We start from the raw sequence: 23,356 nt of genomic DNA, 5'->3' as shown, positions 1-23,356 counted from the left end.
TTCCTAGTGTGACTTCTGATTTCAAATTCTGATTTAAGGCTGAAAAGAGGGCTATATTCCCTGTCATATGGTTGCTGCAACCTGAGTCTAAAAACCAAATGTCTTCACTATGTGTTTCAGCCATGTTACAAGCTAACAGAACATTATTTTGACTGCTGTTTTCTCTTGTAACATTTGCATTTTGTCTGCTGTTCATATCATGTTGTTTCTTTCTACAATCACTTGCATAATGTCCATACTTTTTGCAATAATAGCATTGAACATTAGATTTATCATACCTTTGTCCTTGAGCATGATGTTGTCCTCCTTGTTGGCTGCTGCCTTGGCCTTGGTTCTGATTTGTATTGCTGCCTCTTCCTTGTGCATTTGATGGGCTGTTCCTTCCACCTCTGTTCTGGCTTCTGCCTCTTCCTCTCTTGTTTCCTCTTCCTTGACCTCTTCCTCTTCCAAAGGACATCTGGGTCTTGAAGGCTTGCTCAAGAGATGAGTTTTCATTCCTACTCAACCTCTGCTCATGTGTTATCAGTGATGCATGTAGCTCATCAACTGAATAGTTTGAGAGATCCTTTGTCTCTTCAATGGTGGTGACTATTGCATCAAACTTTGAGGGTAAGACCCTCAATATTTTCTCCACAATCCTTCTGTCTTCAATGGTTTCTCCATGAGTTCTCATTTGTGTGATTACACCAATCACATGAGTGAAGAATGAGTCAATGTTATCTGACTCCTTCATGTTCAAGTTCTCAAAATCCTTTCTCAGTAATTGTAGCTTTGCCGTCTTCACTCTCTCCATGCCTTGATAAGCTGTCTTGAGGGTTTGCCATGCTTCATTTGCTGTCTTAGCTGCTGCTAACCTTGGAAACACACTCTGGTCTACTGCTAGATACAACAACATACGGGCTTTTGAATCCTTCTTTCTATTGCTCTTTAGCTGATCTCTCTCTCCCTGAGTTAGTGCATTGAACTCAGTTTCATCTGCTGGTTCTTCAAAACCTTCTTCAACTATTTCCCATAAATCTTGGGAAGCAAGCAGGGCTGTCATAGTTATTGACCAGTAGTCATAGTTCTTCCCATTAAACTGTGGGAGCTGGGTGTTAAACAAACCCATACCAGTGCTTGTGCTAGCCATTCCTTGTATTCTGATCTATGTCTCTAAATCCTTGACTGTGTGTTTAAAACAGCTGACTGTTTCTTCAGCAACACAAAAAAACTTTTGAAATACCTGAATCCTTTGATGTCTGAGTCTTCTGTCTGCCTGAGAAGTTTTGCTGCAGCTACAAACCTTCTCCCTTCAGCTTCTTTGTCACCTTCAAAGAGCCTAAGCCTCCTCTGATACCACTGTTGGGTATTTTAGATGGGGAAAATACCAAAAACCAAACATTCAAACACACAGAGGCAATGCTCTGTTTTTACTTTTCTCCAGGATCCTTTTGTGCACAGAAGACTTAAAAAATTCACTGAGAGACAGAGTATTTCAACACCATAAAAGATTTCTGAGAAATTACTGGGTTAACTGCTGTAAATCCCTTTTTACATTCACTGCAGTGAAAACAACTTACTGCTGTAATAAAAGTTTACATAAATTTACTGCTGTAAACAAAATTCACACAAACTTACAAAAAAAACTTCACCATTTTCTTTATGCACTGCTTGTGCAAAAACCACACATGGTTTTCTTACAACTCCAAAAATTACATCACCTGGTTCTTATCTTTTTACACACTGCTGTGTGTTCAATACATACCACACATGGTTTTCGCTGCACCATAGTTTCTTTTGATGGCCAACATATATCTAAAACATTACAGCCTATTGGTTTTTTTTACTGCCGCACGTTTCTCAAAATGATCAACACTTAAAAAAAAATTACATACACATATCCCATACAAAATTTATGTAATAAGCATATACGCCCATACCCCCGATATATAAAAAAACATTAAAATTTAAACCCTTACCAATACTTCTACGGTAACAATTAATTCCATAATTATTTTACTGCGGTCAACCATGCTTTTTAATTTACTCCACGCAATAGCATTAATGTATGTTCGTATGCAGGTTTGGGCAATCAACGGACGAAAAGAGTGGAGCAGATCGAACGGCGAAAATGATATCGGAAGGCCAACAAGTGCTGAACATTAACCCCCGAGATTCTTACGTTGCGTTACGTCAGGGCTGAACCACGTGTCATCACCAAAATTTCTCGGGTTCAAACATCGGAAAAGTACCTTTGCCTGAAATCAACCCGAGAGCTTTCCGGCTGGTTGGCTTAACGTTTTCTGGCAGCTGCGTTGAAAGCGTACAGCAGCGTTGAAATTAGATTTCAACAAATCTACAGCTTGGAGTTGTAATCAATAAAATTTGATTTTTACACGTGGTTTAATCCTGGTTCTATTTTATGCATTTTGGTTTCATAATTTTTAAAATTTAAATCTTTAAACATTCTATCTATATATATTATTGTCATTGAAGATACAAAGATAGGATGAAAAGTAAATCTCAGTCTGTTTCAAGACAGGAGATCGTGATATGTAAATATTGTCCCCCAAGATTTTTTTTAATTAAATCCCAAAGAAATTAACGAAATGCGAAAAACAACCTAAACAAAGAGAGATTTTGAAGGCCTTAACAAGGAGGGAGTGATTATTTATAAAAGTCAATCTTTCATGAGAACATTAAAATATCAATGTTCGTTTAAAAAGAAATCTGATCGATTAAGTTGAACACAAAAGACTAGTTATTTGGAGTGCATTTTAGTATTAGATGTGGTCAGATGGGTGTTGTTTTGTTTGTTTTTGATTTGATCTGATTTGACTTGGCCAGTGTAATTTTTTTTTTTAAATATATTTTTGTATGTATAAAGGAATTGTGGGGATTTTTTTTTTTAAATTACTTGAAACATGTAAAATACATTATTTAAATTTATAATTTTATTAAATTTATTAAAAAAAAATAAACTACATATTTCAAATATTTATATATGTAATTTTTTAATTAAAAAAATAAATAAAAAATCAATAAACTGAAAATTAACAAGTAGCACTAAAACGAAAATCAATAAGTCGAAAAAGAACAGGTTGTGCTAAAAGAGAAACCAGACGTAGAAAATATGTGTTCATGAAAATGAGTTTTAGAAGAATCATGGTACGTTTGTGTGAATGTCCTATCAGATATATATTTTCAATTTTTTCATGGCTAGTAAGGTAGGGGAAATGGGCATTCTAATTAATTTGTGTGTTTTTCATTCAATAACCCCAAAAAGAATAGGCTGTACTAAAGAGAAACCAGACGTAGAAAATATGTCTTCATGAAAATAAGTTTAGAAGAATCATGGTACCTAGAAATCAGAAGTAGAAAATAGTAGAAAATATGTGTTCCTCAAAATAAGTTTTAGAAGAATCATGGGACCTTTGTGTGAATGTCTTATCAAATATATTTTTCAATTTTTTTCTAGCTAGTAAAGCAAAGCAGGAGAAGTTGGAAATTTTAATTCATTTGTGTGTTATTCTAATTAATTTGTGCGTTTTTCATTCTCATTAATTTATTTGGTTCTCTTATTAGTATTAGTGAAGGGATTTTTCTTTTGTGAGAGTTATATAATACAATCTTTTACTTCTTAACACATCTTTCATGTGGGATTTCCACTAGAAGTAATTGGTAATGGTAAGAAAAACACATCTTCAATGTGGGATTTCCACCAAAAGTAGTTCGCAGTGGTAAGAAAAATGTCCATTGGAGTGGAAATACTAAAATATGTGTATAATATGGTTCAAAAGCTAAAATTGACTGGACCGATGAGCGATATTGAAAAATTACATTATATAAACAAAAACATTGAAAATGGAATTTAAATATGAAAATTATGAGGTTAACAACAGCCATGTTGGACCACGTGGATGTTGTTATCAAATAAACAAATAATTTTTCCTCACCAGCTTTTCTTATAAGCTCATCTTTTATACATAAATTACTTTTTACAATGAAGTTACTTTATAAATAAAAGTTCTATGAAAAACAACCAAAATAAATATATGAAATTTATTTTATAATGACTCTTTATATGAAATTTAATTATGAACTTTTGAGAAAGTAACATAAACAATAGAATTTGAATTTAGAAAAAATTTAAACCAAGCGAGTTAATCAACACACAAAATAATAATAAGAAAGGAGGATGGAGTTTTTGTTTTTATTGTGATTGTTGTTCTGGTTACTACTTTGCCCGGAATTACAAGCTTGGCAAAAAAAATGTTCATTGAAAAACAAATAACAATTTGAAAAAACAAAAATTCCAAACTCAATATTGGGTATTAGATATTACTTAGCTTACACCAAAAATGCATGTTTTTTTTTTTTTTTTTAATCACTTAGAGTGAATGATAAAGAGAAGAAGAAAACACTTTCCACGTTTCTCTAATTTGTTGAGATCACACAAAATGTATGAAAAAGGGCATATGCAACATAGAAAGGGTGGTGAACTAGAAAAAAAATATGAACTCTATAAACAAATTTAAAAAGGTTGTATTTGGATTGTATAGCCCTTGATCTGATAAAAAACTTTATATCTCAGCAAAAAGACACATTTTTAGTTGAGAAGAAAAACATTGTTAATAGAAAGTGATGCTCTAAATGCAATGAAATAGTCTATTTGAGCCAAAAATACAAATAAATAGAAAATGTCGAAAATGTAACAAGTTGGGCTCAAGATATTGGTCAACAAAGGGAACAGCTCTTCAAACAAGCTATTATACCATGTTTGGGAAAATAAGATATTCCATACAAGGATGAACACCTTTAGTAACCACTCACACAACTAGATCAAAGATCATAACACCAATATTTATACATGGTTCAAATCATCGAAGAAGGAAATAGTCCACTGTCTTAACCAACATGATTGTTTGAGACAATTTTATTAATGCAAAAGAAAATTTGTATAGGTTCTCACAATGAGTCATTAGTTATGACTTTCCATGCTCATTAAATATAGCATGGCTGCTTGAGACAATTTTATTCATGCAAAAGAAAATTTGTATAACTTCTCACAATGAATCATAAGTTATGACCCTCCATGCCCTTTAAATATATCATGGACCAAATCAATATTAAACCATACATCAATAGCCATTAGTATTGAGAAGAATACAATCTATGTCTAAAATATGTCATGATAGATTAGATTATATTGCAATTAATGCATATTAAATAAACACTCTTTATCCTAATAGGTTGCTAATTACTTATAAATTGAAATGAATATATATTAAGCTAATTAATAGTGCACATAGTTTTCCTTAATATAAAAATAGATATAAAAGAAAAAAAATTATCTCATTCAAATTTTAGTTACCTATATTTTAGTTAGTTATTCACAAACTATATTTTAGTTAGTTATTCACAAATTCAAATCCAAAAAGATAAAGCATATATACCATCATAGATTTTAGAATTGTCAAGAGGTGATTATATTTACCAATTTAATATATGTTGGCATTATGCTACAGGTGTTGTCCTTGATGGCAACTCACTCAGATGGAAGATCACAGTACCACATGTTAACAACAAAGAATTACATATCAGACTACACAGAATGAAGAAAGAGAGGTATACGCATGTTCACCTTGATGAAGCTGCGTATACACGCAGGTTCAGTGGCCACAAGTCGCTTATAAGTACACACGCACTTTCACAGAAGGAAAAGTGCGTATACCTTGGAAAACTAAGTTTTCGGTCCGAGGTATTTCGTATATGGTATTTTGATCCATGGTATTGGTCCAATGTATCTGGTCCGAGGTGTTGACCCTAGGTGTTTGGTCCAAGGTATTCGTCCTATGTGCTTTTGGTCCATGGTATTGAGAAAGGCCTAAAGCTATAAAAGGAGGAGAAGATCATTAGGCCAAGTGTGCAATTATCGAATATTAGATGAATTGTGAGATCTAGTATTCAGGTTATTGGCTTATGGTGCATTGCTTGATCTGAGCCAAGGATGAACCTTAGCGGTTGATGAGGGATAAGATCTAATGATTGCTTCGGGATCTTAAGGGTTGAAATGAATTATCATTATGTGGTTTTGTTAATGTATATTCTAGATCTGAACACTGATGCATGTATTATTCTGTAAATGTTATGATCTGGGTATAACTGAAGTGTTGAATAGCTATAAAATTATGAATTAACATTTACAGATGTATACGCCGGTTGGCTTTGATAAAAGCACGTACACACGCTAGTTCGACACAGGGAAGTAGCGTATACCTTATGAAGAATGTTTCAGTTGTTTCTATTTGTTGTTGCAGAGTTCTAGGTTCTGTTCTGGTGACTGTATTCTGAATGATCAGATTCAGGAGTTTCAGTGATTGGTTTATGTACTTGATGATTGTATTGCAATTATGATTTTGCTGATGGGTCCAGTATGAAAATTGAATGAAACGTGGCCTTCAGATTGTGGTGTTGTGTTCTAGGAGTATCCAGTCTGAAAATTCATGAAACGTGGTCCCTGGTAGAAGAGTATTTTCTGTAGGGTGGCACCTACGTACTAGTAAACATATTGGCTAGTACAAGAGCTAGGGGGTTGTAGCTCCCTTTCAGTAGAAGCTGGAGAACGAGAGAAGGTTGCAGCCTTTTGCAAGTGGGTGCATGTGTGCTGGTATAATTCTGCAGAAGTACAAGATTGTAAGCAGATTTTCTTATTATTAAAAGAAGACAGAGACGACAACAACAGGTGATTTTTACCCACATTGGGTTTCCACCTTATATCTTGGTGTATATGTGTGTTGCTTATGTGTGATGCTTTATTCTGCTTTACCTGCACTGTCTAATAAATCTTTGATATACTGGTTAAAGTTGAATACATGATAAACTACCTAAATAAAAAGTTATCTACATATACGCTGGTTGCTTTAAGTACAGTCGCGTGTACACGCTAGTTCACTTAGCTAAAGTAGTGTATATAAATCTGTTTGGGAAAATAAATTATTGACCTGATAATACTGATTCACCCCCCTCTCAGTATTATTTCAAACAATTGGTATCAGAGCCAGTACTTCAGAAGAAGCTTGATCGCTTAAAGGGAGATCCGTCATCATGAGTAATCAAGAAAGCGTGGGATCCATCAGACCGCCAATATTTGATGGGAGCAATTTTGTTTATTGGAAAATAAGAACCCCAAACTATCTCTAATCGCTTGGAACGGATGTCAGGGAAATCGTGGAAGGAGGATATACATTTCCAACAACAATTCCTGCAGATACGACAGGTAAGAAGCAATATGAAACCAATGCCAAAGCTGTCAATACCTTATTGGGAATTCTATCACAATCAGAGTTTGTCAAAGTCATGTAGCTGAAATCAACCAAAAAAATATGGGACAAAATCGTTCTGAGCTATGAAGGAGACTCTCAGGTAAAACGTGCTAAACTTCAAACTCTTAGAATTCAGTATGAAACTATTAAGGTGCACAATGATGAAAGTATAGCTAGTTACTTCCTACATATAGATGAGGTTGTTAATTGTATGAAGAATTTAGGTGAAGATATAAAGGAAGTTACCTTAGTTGAGAAAGTTTTGAGATCCTTGTCTACTAAATTTCAATCAAAAGTGTATGCCATAGAAGAAAAACAAGATCTACAGACTATCACTATGACACAGCTTCACGGAATCTTAACTGCCTTTGAGATGAGAAAAGGAGGTCCATCAGATATGAGAGAAGCCGCATTTAAAACTTTAGCAAAATGAAAGGAAGAACACAATGAATCAGGACATATTTCAGAAGAAAAAGATGAGGTAAACTCTGTCAAAAAGCTTCAATGGGGTTCCAGAAGATTTAGAGGTAGCCTACCTTTCAAATGCTTTGCCTATGGCAGAGTCGGTCATTATGCTCCCAAATGTCCTCATAAAGATAAACATGAAAAAGGGAAGGAATATGCAAAATGGAATAGAAAACAAGCTGTAAATAAATGAAGTTACTATACTCATGACGATAGCGATGGTTTATCAAATGGTGATGAAGATGAAAATAGTAATGACTATAGACTTCTTATGGCTTATGAATATGATATTATTTGGGATGCTTTAGAAGAAAACAACCTTCATGAAGAAATTTCTAAACTCAAAATTTGTTTAGAAGAAAAGAATATGATTATAGACACCTTGACATACAAACTTGCTGGAAAAGAAAAACTCAATGAAAAACTAGAATGTGAAATTATGGGTATAAGAAAGGATCTTGAGAAAATGAAATCTCTCAATATTAGATTTGCTAAAGGATTAGAAAATTTAGATGAAATTATCAAAGTGCAACGTTCCCCTCCGATAAAGACAAGTCTTTGATATACTGAAGAAGCATCTCAATCACATAAGTCGTCAACTTCCACTAAAAGCTATCTTGATGCAACAAAGACCAGTGAAAAATATGACAATCGTCAGCAAAGGCATAAAGCAGATCACTAGGTAAATTAGACTCAATTTATTCCAAGGATGAATAGAAGCCACAACCAATATTAGGTAAATCATACTCAATTTGCTCCAAAGATGAATATCAATAGAAACTACAATCACCAGGTCAATAGATTCGATAGTCGCAGGAACTTCTTTAATGGGCAATGTTTTTCATGTCATAATTTTGGACACAAAGTTTCTCAATGTGTTTCTTACAAAACCATCATGACTAGAGAAGCACGAAATCAAAGGAATGTAACATGGGTCAAGAAAAAATCCTATAATAACTTTTCTCTTCTTGAAAATGAAATAGAATGCTCAATATGTAACAACTTTGGTCATGAAGAATCTGAATGTAGGAGCAAATTTCAGCAATCATCTCAAAGGGAGAAAAATCCATTAAATCCCAAGACATGGAGAAGGAAGGAATCTCAAACAGAAAGATGTGGTATGCCTTGTATGCAGAAGGACAAGAAAACTAGTGGTACATTGACAGTGGATTCTCAACGCACATGATAGGTGACAAAGAAAAACTTCACTCATATAATTCCTTAGAAAAGGAAAAGAATGTTTCATTTGGAAACGGCACTCTTGCTATCATAAAATGTAAAGGATCTATTTTCTTGAAAGAAAAAGTTAAAGCTGGAAGCATTATGTATGTAGATGGTCTAAAGCATAACCTGTTGAGTGTCAGTCAAATGTGTGATCAAGGAAATTATGTGGTGTTTCGATCAAACTGATGTGTTGTTTGTGAACTTGATACAGGGGAGATCGTGATCAAAGGTACAAGAACTCAAAACAACTTATATATACTCAAGTGAGGACAACAACAGTGTTATCTAAGCAAAAATGATGAAAACTGGCTATGGCATAGAAGATTGGGACATCTAAGCTTCTCTCAAATAAGAAAAGCATGCAGATTCAAGGTTGTTCGTGATCTTCCAGATATCAGCATCCTTGAAAATACAATATGCAAACCATGTCAATTCGGTAAGCAAACCAGAGTTCACTTCATTTAAAAAGAAGGGTCAGCTAGTAAGCCTCTTGAACTAGTTCATACTGATTTATGTGGTCTGTCAAAGAAAAAGTCACCTCGTCGAGAAGAATACTTTATTTTATTAATTAATGATTTCTCCAGAATGTGTTGGATAGGTCTATTAAAGCATAACGATGAAGCATTTGAAGAGTTCCAAGCCTTCAAAGCTTTGGTTGAAAATGAATCAGATCGAGAAATCAAATGCCTCAGATATTATCGAGGAAGGGAATTTAACTCGGATGAATTCTTTGACTTTTGTGAACAACATGGAATAAAAAGGAAATCCTCCACCGCAAGTACTCCTCAGCAAAATGGAGTAGTAGAAAGAATGAACAAAACTATTCAACAAATGGCTCGAGCTATGCTAGATGAATCTAGAACTCCTGCAACCTTCTGGGGTGAAGCCACATTCACCGCTGTAACTATTCTCAACCAAGCAAATGTTCAGGTAAATAGCACTCAAACTCCACATGAACTTTGGTATGGTAAGACTCCTACTGTAAAATACTTCAAGGTTTTTGGAAGCAAATGTTATATCAAAAGGATTGATGAAAAACTTGGTAAGTTTGATCCTAGAGCAGATGAAGGTATTCTTCTTGGTTACTCTTCCGGAAGTAAAGGATATAAATGTTATAATAAAAGACTTGGGAAAATTGTTGAAAGTATTGATGTTGTAGTTGATGGATCATGCAAAAATCCAAAACAAACAAAAACAAAAGATTATGACAATGAAGAAGATGGGGAGTATCTTCCCACATCAAATCACGATGATATTGAAGAAGAAACCAATGAAGCACCAAAAGAAGAGATAACGGTAGAAGAAAAGACTCCGTCCAGGTATGTCCAGAAAAATCATCTGGAAACTCGAATCTTAGGGGAAAAAGAGGCAGGTGTACAGACAAGAAGAATTATTATAGAATCCTCAAGCTATATATCATTACTATCCTCCACCAAACCTCAAAATGTACATGAAGCATGCAAACATGAATGTTGGGTCAAGGCCATGAATGAAGAACTTGAGCAAATTGAAAAGAATAGTACTTGGGAATTAGTTCCTAGACCTCATGATAAAAATATTATAGGAACCAAAGGGATATTAAAAAACAAGCTGAATGAAAATGGAGAAGTCATTAGAAACAAGGCGAGACTTGTTTGTAAAGGGTATGCTCAACAAGAAGGTATAGATTTTGAAGAAACGTTTGCACCTGTTTCTAGACTTGAAGCCATAAGGATGTTTCTTGCTCTTTCTAGCTTTCAGAAATTCAAAGTATACCAAATGGATGTAAAATCTTCTTTCCTTAATGGAGATTTAGAAGAAGAAGTTTATATTGAACAACCAGAAGGATTCATTCTTGGAAATGATGAAAAACTTGTATGCAGACTCAAAAAGGGTCTCTATGGTTTCAAACGGGCTCCAAGGGCCTAGTATTATCATCTTGACAAATATCTACATCAATAAGGTTTTTCAAAAGGTTCAGCAGATAGCAATCTATATACAAATATTGACACTGATAAATTCCTAATTATTGGTGTCTATGTTGATGATATCATTTTTGGTAGCAATGAAGAATCCATGAGTCAGAATTTTGCTTCAGTAATGCAGCAAGAATTTGAAATTTCCTTGCTTGGTGAACTTACCTATTTTCTTCGTCTACAAGTTCAACAAAATAAGGATGGTATTTTTCTTTCACAAACCAAATAACTCAAACAGATCTTGAAAAAGTACGGCAATGAAGATTCTAAACCTGTATGTACCCCAATGGTAACAGGATGTAGTCTCAGCTCAAATGATGAATCAGCAGTAGTACATCAACCAACTTACAGATCCATGATTGGTAGTCTGCTTTATCTAATAGGTACCCGACCTAACATCATGCATGCAGTAGGAATAGTTGGAAGATTCCAAGCAAATCCAAAGGAATCACACCTTCAGGTAGTCAAAAGGATTTTCAAATATCTTCAAGGAACACAAAACTTTGGTTTATGGTATCCTAGAGATATAGATCTTACTCTTCATGCATATACAGATGCAGATTGGGTAGGAAGTGTTGATGACAGAAAAAGCACTAGTGGTGGTGCATTCTATATGGGTTCCAGGTTAGTGTCTTGGTTTAGCAAGAAACAAAGTTCAATTGCGTTATCTACAGCTGAAGCAGAATATGTGGTTACTGCATCTTGCTACACACAACTACTTTGGATTATGCAAACATTGCAAGACATTCAGATCACATGTACTCCACCCATCTCCATTCTATGTGATAATACAAGTGCAATCAATGTTTCAAAGAATCCTGTCATGCACTCCAAGACCAAGCACATACCCATCAAATACCATTTTCCACGTGAACAAGTGCTTGAATAAAAGTTCAAATTGGAGTATGTTTCCTCCAAAGAACAGGTTGCTGATATATTCACTAAACCACTGCCCAGAGAGACATTTGAATATCTAAGACAAAAGCTGGGAGTAGTTACTACATCATCCTGTTATTAAATCAAAATTTTCAGAGAAAGGTGATTATATGCGTGTTTCCTAAAGTGAAGTCACTTACACACATGGGTTTCTGTGGGTCAAGGAGCGTATATGTTTTTCAGGCAAGAAAAACAGTGGATCAGGCTCAGATATGGGTGCTCTGACTGATATTGATGATATGCTTTGTTCATTAATTTTATCTGACTAACAAAGATGCCTTGATCTTTGACCTGTTAACAATGCACAGGTAGCACCGATTCAGGGGGAGCATTAGCCTTCATGTACATTCAGCATTGTTGGCATTATGGTTGCTGAGTCCAACTATGGCTTCAGATATTTATACCATTGGCTGCTCAAGTCATGTAAAAGTCTAGGGTGTGATATGTCTTCTCATACATTTGAATGGGTCCTCTTGGACAAATGATGTAATTTATATCCCCACTTTACATGGGATGGATGATGTAATATTTCTTATTTTTGTCATGTATAATCAATTGGTATATCCCCGCTTGGTTGGGTGGATGAGTAAAATTTTGTATATCCCCACTTGGTTGGGAGATGGATGTATGTATAGAGTCATGCTTAGGGGGAGCATGGACTCAATCATGGGAGCTCAATCAGTACATTTCAACATTTCAGAGAAATCAACATGGACTCAGGTGGAGCATGACCCTTTGCCCTTGATGTCAAAGGGGGAGAGTGACTTGGTGTTGCTTTTGCCATCAAGTCCAAAGGGGGAGATTGTTGGCATTATGCTACAGGTGTTGTCCTTGATGGCAACTCACTCAGATGAAAGATCACAGTACAATAGGTTAACAACAAAGAATTACAGATCAGACTACATAGAATGAAGAAAGAGAGGTATACGCATGTTCACCTTTACCAAGCTACGTATACACATAGGTTCATTGGCCACTAGTCATGTATACGTACACACGCACTTTCACAGAAGGAAAAGCGCGTATACCTTGGAAAACTAAGCTTTCGATCCGAGGTATTTTGTCCATGGTATTTTGATCCATGGTATTGGTCCAAGGTATCTGGTCTGAGGTATTGACCGTAGGTATTTGGTCCAAGGTATTGGTCCTAAGTGGTTTTTGTCCATGGTATTGAGAAAGGCCTAAAACTATAAAAGGAGGAGAAGGTCATTAGGCCAAGTGTGCAAGTATCGAATATCAGATGAAGTGTGAGATCTAGTATGCAGGTTATTGGCTTATGGTGCATTGTTTGATTTGAACCAAGGATGAACCTTAGCAGTTGATGAGGGATAAGTTTTAATGATGGATTGGGATCTTAAGGGTTGAAATGAATTATCATTATGTGGTTTTGCTCATGTATATTCTAGATCTGAATACGGACGCATGTATTATTCTGTAAATGTTATGATCTGTGTATAACTGAAGTCTAGAATAGCTATAAAATTATGAATTAACATTTACAGATGTATACGCTGGTTGGCTTTGATAAAAGCGCATACACATGCTGGTTCGACACAAGGAAGTAGCGTATACCTTATGAAGAATGTTTCAATTATTTCTATTTGTTGTTGCAGAGTTCTGGGTTCTATTCTGGTGACAGTATTTTGAATGATCAGATTCAAGAGTTTTAGTGATTGGTTTATGTACTTGATGATTGTATTGCAACTATAATGTTGTTGATGGGTCCATATGAAAATTGAATGAAACGTGGCCTTCAAATTGTGATGTTGTGTTCCAAGAGTATCCAGTCTGAAAATTCATAAAATGTGGTCCTTGGTAGAAGAGTATTTTTTTGTAGGGTGGCACCTACATACTAGTAAACATATTGGCTAGTACAAGAGCTAGGTGGTTGTAGCTCCCTTTCAGTAGAAGCTGGGGAACGAGATAAGGTTGCAGCCTTTTGTTGGTGGGTGCCTGCGTGCTGGTATAAGTCTGCACTAATACAAGATTGTAAATAGATTTTCTTATTATTAAAAGAAGACAGAGACAACATCAACAGGTGGTTTTTACCCACATTGGGTTTCCACCTTATATCTTGGTGTTTATGTGCGTTGCTTATGTGTGATTCTTTATTTTTCTTTTAATGCACTATCTAATAAATCTTTGATATACTGGTTAAAGTTCAATACATGATAAACTGCTTAAATCAAAAGTTATTTGCATATACGCTGGTTGCTTTAAGTACAATCACGTGTACGCGCTAATTCACTTAGCTGAAGTAGCGTATATAAATCTGTTTGGGAAAATAAATTATTGATCTGATAATACTGATTCACCCCCTCTTGGTATTATTTCCAACAATATCTAATTTCACAAAAATGTTAAAATATTTCATATACATTTTATATTGAAATATTTAAAAGTAATTTATTTCAATTCGTATTTAAATATGAATATTGATTTTATTTATGAATAACAACTTTAACCGATATTCATTCATAAATAATCAAATTCCATTTGTAAGCATGTTTTTTGTGCTATCTATTCATAGCCATCCTGAAATTTTAATAGGGATTTGTCTTGTTATAGACTTAAAACGTAAATAATCAAATTCCATTTGTAAGAATTCTTTTTGTGCTATCTATTCATACCCATCCTAAAAATTTTAATAGGGATTTGTCTTGTTATAGACTTAAAACGTGGACGCAAAAATTCTATTGTGCTTAATATTCTGAATACTCAAGATTATCAAGTGAACTATGCATTAAGATAACATAATAAAGATACTCATGATTTAATACATCATAATATAGATACTCATGGTTCTCAATTTTACGCACGACATAGATGGTGATGACTGAAGCGAACCCACTTAACGAACAATACACGAAGGTATTGACATGGACAGCCCTGCTACCAATACAGTGGACCTTACACGTAGACACCTTGCTGCTCGATCGATAATGGGGCCATTGATCTCCCTGCTATTTGGTTGGGTAGTTGACCCCATCTCTAATTTTATAATGTCACAGGCAACTTAGTCCATGTTAGCTTCCGTTTCGTTTTGAACTTTCCAAACATTCCGACCAATAGAAAAAGTTGTATAAATTTTATTTTCGGAAAAGCGGTAAGAAAGTGGCATATTAGAAGTTCGGTGTGGGGTTAGCCTGTTTATTAAAAACAGTTTGTTATGTAACGAAAACACACAAACAAAGGAAGCTGGAAGGTCTTGGTAGAATTGGAGATCATGGTAGAAATTTGGGTGAACAACTCACCACCGATACTCATCTTCTCTGTCTATAGCAACGTTGCTCTTCCCTCTGTCCGTATCTTGACACAAATCATTACCTCATTCCCCCCTGCGCTTTATAAACAAAGCTTCTATCGTTCCCCTCTCGACACCAGCCACTGATTTCGCTCTATTTTTTCTTTCGTTCTATATGTATGTGTGTTTGTCGCTTATTAATTTCTCTGCCGAGATTTCTCTCTCTATTAATATTTATCCTGGTTGCCTATCTTTTGGCTTTGAAGTCCTCTGCAGGGATTGAAATTAATTAGAGTTAATATAAAGGCCGACGCCATGGCATTGGCACTAGTATTCATCATCATAGCAGTGGGGGGCAATAGAAACATTATCATGGTTGGAGCTCAGTCACCGCCTTCTCCTATTTCTTCGTCGTTGTCATGTGGGACTTCTTTGGCGAATTTGGTGGCGTGCATGGGCTACTTGCAGGGAGGATCCAGCAACAGTAGTCCAACACAGGACTGCTGCACTGCCCTTGCTTCAGAAATGGACAACAGCGCCGTCTGTGTCTGCCAACTGCTTACCACCGGCAACAATCCCCTGGCGATTCCTATCAACAATATTCCCCTGAGTATTCCTATCAACCAAAATCGGGGTCTTACTCTGCTAGGCGCCTGCAAAATCTCTACTCCCACTCTCTCCCAATGCATGTCAGCTGCCGGTAAACTCTGATTCTTAACTATAATCGCTAACATTTACTTACAATATTAATGAGAATGGATTGTAAACTTGTAATTGCTAATTGTAATCACTGTTGCTTCTTTCTGTTTTTGTTGAGCAGTAGGGGCAGGTGCTCCAGTTGGTACTCCAGGTGCGTACTTTTGTTCGGCCTCCCTTCTTATAATATTAACTCCATTCTCTTCATAAATGATATACAAATGTCATATGATGATATGAGCATTAACCACTATTTTCATGCTGTTGTAGCTGGAGAATACTAACGTCGGTGGGAGATGAAAATTAATTTAGTTTTTGATTGGTGGTTTCTGTTAGAAAACTAATAAACTTAAATAGCGATTCTGCATGTGGAAAAAACTGAAAAGAATCACTGAAACTTAATACCCAGGGATACGAGTTACCTCCAGCCATTGGTGATGTTTTGATGAAGGCCACAGTCCACTTGCCTGCTACTTCTTCTGCACTCCAGCTTCAATCCAAGCAAAAGAAAAAGAACACAAGAATTCTGAAGGCACTTCCAAGCTCTGCTATCTCAGCTAGATGGTGTAAAACTGAAGGGGGTTGAGATAGGAGCTTGGGGACCAAACAGATGAACATATAGCTAAGCTTCCATCAAGCTTCTAAAAGCTATGTGTTAGAAAAACCACAAATCAAGGTAGAGATCAGATCAAAGTGATGGACCACTTTAGTAGCTCCCAATTATAAATTTAGTAATTGCAGTTGATTTTCTTAACTTAAGGAAACTACTGCAGTTGGTTTCCATAAGTTAAGAAAAGCTGCAATTCCATAAATCAAGGTAGCTTTTATGTAAAATCAATGGAGCTTAACATTCTCCCACTTGGTCCATACTTCCAAACTTAATGTGTCAACTTAAAAACCATTGATAATCTGTATTAAGTAATAGATACATGAATCATAGTGATAAGTCCTCTAATGACAAGTATTATCTTCCATGTATTACTATGCATTTATTCTTATTATAATTTATGTGGCAACAATATCTTAACGAATAAACCTTATGTTTATTCTTGGTCCTTCTTAAATGAATTTTCTCAAATCAACTTAAAGTGCACATAAATATGAGAAAAAACATCACAATAATTAAGAATTTCATTAAAATATCATTGTCCATACAATGAAAAACTTCATAATGGAACCAAGTCCCATATTCAATACATGATCCTTGAATTTAAACGGTGGCATGCCCTTAGTCAAAGGATCAGCGATCATTAACTCACTGCTGATGTGCTTAATGACCAATTTATTTTCTTTAACACGTTCCCTTATAGCTAAATACTTAATGTCGATGTATTTATTTCGACTCCCACTTTTTTAGCCATAAAACCAGCAACTGAATTATCACAATATATTCTCAATGGCTTAGATATAGAATCCATAATTCTAAGCCCAGAAATGAAATTCTTAAGCCATACACCATGTAAAGAAGCCTCAAACAAGATATACATAAGCATGTAGTCTTTCGTCCCTTGAAGGTACCTCATTACTTTCTTTGCAGCTCTCCAGTGGTCTAAACCTGGATCATTCTGATATCGTCCCAACATTCCCACAACAAATGCAATGTCAGGTCTTGTAGATACACAACATAATCATTAGGAATTGCTGATCTCTTAGGTCTAGTAGATCTTCTTAATGTTGTACCATCATCTTCCTGAGAAGTATGTGGTTCAACTTGTTGTTCAAAAGTTCTTGGCAACTCTTGAACTCCTTGATCTACTGGAATATCGTCAGCAGCTTGTGGAACTTCAACAATTGGTTGAGGTTGAGATTCTGAATGATCTTTCTCAGAAACTACGTTTCTGATTTGATCGCTCCCACTGATCAAGTCATTTTCAAGAAACTTTGCATTTCTTGATTCCATAATCCTAGTGCTGTGAGATGGACAATAAAATCTGTAAGTATGTATGATTTCTAATATGTCTGAACTCCTATTGGCACCTTTCTTTGACTTGTTGGTCTGCTTTCCCTTTATGCAGTCCACACAAGTCTCAAAATCAATAAAATCTAGAGTATTAAGTATTCCTTCATTTACCAATCTTTTAATTCTATCTATGGAGATATGACCTAGTCTCAGGTGCCATAATTTAGAGGAATCTTCATTAATAACACATCTTTTAGTGCCAGTGTGAACATGCATTGAATCATATGTGACTTTGTTTTGTAAATTAATGCAGTAAAGACCATTAGACAAAATACCATTCCCAACATAATCAGATTTATAGAATAGACTGAAAGATTTTTCTGAAAAGTTTAAGGAATATCCAAAAGGTACAAGCCTTGAAACTGAAATCAAGTTTCTAGAAAAACTTGGAACATAAAAGGTCTTTTCTAACTCCAAAACAAAACCACTACTTAAAGTTAAATAACATGTTCCTATAGCTTCCACATGCGAGCCCATCTTGTTTCCTGATAAGATGCTTTGCTCACTTCCCACTGGCTTCCTTAGGTTTTGCAAACCTTTGCAAGGAATTTGAAATGTGAATTGTCGATCCAGAATCAATCCACCATGTGTTAATATTAACATTAACCATATTAGATTCATAACAAACAAACGAGATTACTTCCTTAAGTTCAGGAATGTCAGAACGAATTTCAAAGAAATTTGCAAGTTGTACTACTGCATTAAAATAAAGAATCACATGCTTATGTTGAGGCTTAATAAACTTTCATGTTTTACCAATGTAAAACATGCTAAAAAGAATTGAATCAAAAGACATGAAAATTGCCTGTGGGCTAAATTTTCAATTCAAACAGATTCAATAAAACTTTATGAACTTTCATGTTTTACCAATGTAAAACATGCTAAAAGGAATTGAATCAAATGACATAAAACTTCCTAATTAATTCAAACAGATTCAATAAAACTTTATGATAAAACTTATTAATTCATAACTCTTGTGGGTAGGTTATGAAATTTTATCCTAATTAATTACATAAATATAATAAAAATTCCTGTGGGATAAAATTTATTATATTCAGTGTAATTAATTACAATTTAATGTCTAGATAATCTTCATGTGATCTAACCAATCAATATATAATTTTATTTAATTAAAGATGTTGTGGCTATTCTCTAATTAATTAAAATTATATGGATCACTTAGACATTAGTTCTGTTGCATAAACAAAACTTAACCAGAGAGAAAAATAATGTTTACTGAAGGGAGTAAGTCAAAATGACATTTTAATAAACTCCATATAACTGTAATATTTTTCCAGCAAAATCAAAATTAAGGTTAAAGCAGTCAGCATTACCGAAAATGACTACAAATTGATTGTTCAATTTATAAACTTAACCCGAAGATTGACTGAAGCAGCGTTGATCTACTTTGCACTTGCATAGCAAATGCAGTTCGAAGGCTAGCTGGCTTGACTTCAGGCTCCGTCCTTAAGTTTATAAAACAACAAAATAGACCAGCAAACAAGCTATTTTGCTCACAAGATCTCTGAACCATGATTTATATCAACAGCAACCTTTATTCACATGTATCCCAACACACAAAATATTGTTCCTTCAATCCATAAAAAGGAAACATATTTACTGATTTGTTGTGATATTATTTAAATGAAAATAATATAAATGAATAAATTATTTTCAATGATCAATTAATGAATTTGCTTGAAAATGAATATAATGTGGTTTAACTTTCCGATTCTAAAATGGATAATGTCCCATTTCATTTTCAAGAATCTAATCCAACTGATCATTCAATTCATTCATATGGGCTGCATATAATCAAGCATATAACGCTTCATTGTCAAACATCAACTGATGCATCAGACACTAGCAAACATGTGCAACAGTGATTGGAAGATGCACGTCTTGGACAAAATAATGAGAAAGCGCTTAAAGTCAATCAGCAGTGAAATCGCCATGAGCAACGTTGCTGCTGAGTGCATATAAAACTAACACATTATATGTGTATACATCTACACATATAAGCTACAAACATAAGAAAATACAAGAGAAAACCAACGTTGCATGATACAAAACGAAGAAGAAGCAAACACAAATGAGGCAGCTACTACTGCAACATGCACAGCCGAAAAATAGTTCGACACTTCCTTGATTTACATTGTGGAAACGGTTTATAACTAACACCGAAAACCAATTCATACAAACCAGTGGGAATTTATATAGTTTCCGAGTTTCTTGATGGGCATTTTGGAATCGAGGCGAATATAATGCAATCACTCAATCAAGGATTCCCTTTCCAGAATAGCAGAGATCACGCCTGGAAATTCACCTTATCCTTCTCCAATGAAGTTTCGATATATATATATATATATATATATATATATATATATATATATATATCAAATATCATCGGTTTATGAAATATCCCTTTGAAAACCAACACACGACATAGGCCGCAACTTCCAACTTACTTTAAAGATAACTACATATGTCCGCCCATACGTTGTTTAAGGATGTTGACTACCTGTCTAGAGACATTCTTAATGCGTTGTTCGAGACAGAGACTCGAAAGAAATTCAAATTGACCAAAGAAGGGAAAAGTATCCATTGGTGGCAGCTTAAATTGACTGAAAAAAAAAACTGGCAACAGTCCACGAGATTAACATATATTCGGCCCACGAGCTCAGTCCAACGTGATGAATACTAAATGCTGTTAAAAAGACTAAGGTGATTGAACTTCAACCCTCCCATAAAATTTACAAGTGTATTTAACAGCAGATGATAAAAGAAGATGGGCATCGACAATACAAGGATTCGGCGATTAACTCCCGTAATCTCCAAGGGGAAAAATGACTCAGAATCATTCACATAATCGCCCGGAAGAAACCAGAAAATGGACCATGGCCATAACATGCAGGTTATGCAACAAAATTAAAAATAAAAAATGCCCATATTCTAAATGCCATTGAAATAAAGGATTCAGATGGACTTTGCATTATAGAATCGAAATAAAATTTACGACATCGGAATCATTTATGCAAAGTAAAAAAAAAAAAATGTGAATTTTCAAAGGAAACAATCCATGGTTATCTTATAAAACCACGGGAAAATAATCACGCCAAATTTCTTTGGTGAAACAAAGCAACAAGAACACGGTAATGTCTATGAAATGAACACGGTAATAGTCAAAACATTCGCGCATCTGCGCGTAGCTCTATTGACAAAGGGCATACATCTCAAGTAGTCATTTTAAAAAATTGTGAAATATATCCTTTAAATCAATTAAATCATCTTAGCACGTAACCGAGCATGCCCATCGCAATTAAATGATTTAAATGATTTCAATGCAACATATCTATCTATATCACTGTTACTGGGAATTCAATGTAACTGCTAGAACTTAAAATCCCATAACCAGCCAGCTGATCTATATGTCGGCGTGATAGACTGATGTTCTGCCTTGGATTCATCTTTACTTAACAGAAACATATCACAAAATACATAAAATCGACCGGGCTGGAGCCCTTAATATGTATCAAAAGCAGCAAAGACACAATACAAAGAATAACATTATACTGAAATCAAAAACAGAACTTTATGTACACAAAAGAAAGGGAATAACAGTCACAAATCTGTTAGCCTAGAAATGAAGAGTCGCGATTCTCAAGATAAAAAATGAAAAGTATGCAATCCAACCTTAAAATTCTTAATTATTGTGGCTGAAACGGTCAATATAAACCCAAAATTTACAGCGGAAAAAGACCGCAATCACCAGCAAAACGACTCTACTGCAAACTGTGGGAATAAATTCAAGAGAAATTTCTGTGTCGTTCGGAGAGGACGAGGATCGGCTTTCAAGTTTAATCGCTCGATGACCCAAATTTAAAACTTAAAACGCATAAAAGAAATGTAAAGTGCGCACTTAAAGAATGTGGAGTTCGGCGCACTTAAAGACCCAATAAATTTGGCCAACACACAGCAAGGCAGAGGTAAAAGGGCTCTGATACCAACTGTTAGAAAACTAATAAACTTAAACAACGATTCTGCATGCGGAAAGAACTGAAAAGAATCACTGAAACTTAATACCCAGGGATACGAGTTACCTCCAGCCATTGGTGATGTTTTGATGAAGGCCACAGTCCACTTGCCTGCTACTTCTTCTGCACTCCAGCTTCAATCCAAGCAAAAGAAAAAGAACACAAGAATTCTGAAGGCACTTCCAAGCTCTGCTATCTCAGCTAGATGGTGTAAAACTGAAGGGGGTTGAGATAGGAGCTTGGGGACCAAACAGATGAACATATAGCTAAGCTTCCATCAAGCTTCTAAAAGCTATGTGTTAGAAAAACCACAAATCAAGGTAGAGATCAGATCAAAGTGATGGACCACTTTAGTAGCTCCCAATTATAAATTTAGTAATTGCAGTTGATTTTCTTAACTTAAGGAAATTACTGTAGTTGGTTTCCATAAGTTAAGAAAAGCTGCAATTCCATAAATCAAGGTAGCTTTTGTGTAAAATCAATGGAGCTTAACAGTTTCAGTTTCCAGTCCTTTGCCTACCACTTCATCTCCAAGTCCGGCTGCTAGAAGGACTACTCAGTCGCCTGCCACGTCTGTTTATCCGTCAGCTCTTCCTCCAGATACTACTGGTGGAGTATTCTCTCCTTCCCGCAAGGGTCCAACTCCCTCTTCTAATGCTGGATCGATGACGAGCTTCAGCCTGAACAGTATGTTGATTGTGGGATTGACCAGTATTTTTGCAGCATGAATCATTTTGTAGAAGTGAAAAGCGTAGGCCTGCGTTTCAATAGTCTGTCTGTATTCTCAGGCCGACATGCAGTTTGAGAGTTCTTATGGCCTTTATGACGCACGAAGCACTTCTTCTTCATGTTCTACTATTGTATAATACTGGTTTTTTTTCTCAATATTCTGAAATTCGATGGATTTGGGATCAATTTTTTGACCGCATCCATATTCATCAGATTTTTGAATATTCGAAGAATATGCAATCGACTTAAACCGACCCGTCATAGCATCAAATGACATGGAATAATTAGGAACAATTTGCAATGCGCTTGTGAATTGTAGGGTTCTTCATCCCAGTATTTGATTTCAGGAGAAGATATGGTATCCGATTCTAGAGTTAGATCTCTTTCTTCTTTATATTCATTGCAGAGCTGGGAATTTTGCTATTAATTAGAAACAAAGTTATAAATAAAGATATTTTTTTGGAATTTATAATAACTGATATAATGTTATTCATTAGGACTAAATTGTATCTATTCATTGGTGGAAAATTAGAGTGGGAAATTAGAATTTTAGGTAAATAATAATATTATGTGATTTTTATTTAAAGTTTTCTTATTTTTATGATATAGCTCACAGTTATTTTCATGACATAAATTAAAAAGCTTAAATTTAATTAATAATAAATCGTTTTTAGTAATAAAAAGAGGATTTGTGTTAATCTAAAGAAATATTAAATTGTATATGTTATTTGTTATTATATTAAAGAAATATTGATAAAAAATAAAATGAGGGTTTATGTATTTTTTTCATCAATAAAGATATTTTGGAT

General features: G+C 34.9%; 2 protein-coding genes across 2 annotated transcripts in view; both read left to right on the top strand.

The window, feature by feature from the left end:
- Nucleotides 1-23,356, top strand: part of LOC149240442 (non-specific lipid transfer protein GPI-anchored 2-like) — an 82,685-nt gene that overhangs the window by 5,780 nt on the left and 53,549 nt on the right. The gene's annotated exons all lie outside the window — the stretch shown is intronic.
- LOC149240443 (non-specific lipid transfer protein GPI-anchored 4-like) lies at nt 15,419-22,546 on the top strand. The gene is made up of 3 exons (XM_089461023.1): nt 15,419-15,828; nt 15,949-15,978; nt 22,314-22,546. The coding sequence occupies exons 1-3, from the start codon at nt 15,444-15,446 to the stop codon at nt 22,544-22,546; spliced, it is 648 nt and encodes a 215-aa protein (XP_089317149.1). The 5' UTR covers nt 15,419-15,443.

The sequence above is a fragment of the Pinus tabuliformis genome, chromosome 8 (genome assembly GCF_031772625.1).
Source record: "Pinus tabuliformis cultivar Carrire ecotype Pingquan chromosome 8, CPIR1, whole genome shotgun sequence".
NCBI classification, from domain to species: Eukaryota; Viridiplantae; Streptophyta; class Pinopsida; order Pinales; family Pinaceae; genus Pinus; species Pinus tabuliformis.
The sequence above is the reverse complement of the archived record's forward strand: the minus strand, read 5'-3'. Positions and strand labels throughout refer to the sequence as shown.

Excerpts from the sequence above, each read along its gene's own strand:
- LOC149240443 (XM_089461023.1), top strand. The coding sequence starts at position 15,444 with ATGGCATTGGCACTAGTATTCATCATCATAGCAGTGGGGGGCAATAGA. Across the intron at positions 15,829-15,948 it reads CCAATGCATGTCAGCTGCCG|TAGGGGCAGGTGCTCCAGTT; the intron begins GTAAACTCTGAT and ends TTTGTTGAGCAG. Across the intron at positions 15,979-22,313 it reads TGCTCCAGTTGGTACTCCAG|TTTCAGTTTCCAGTCCTTTG; the intron begins GTGCGTACTTTT and ends GGAGCTTAACAG.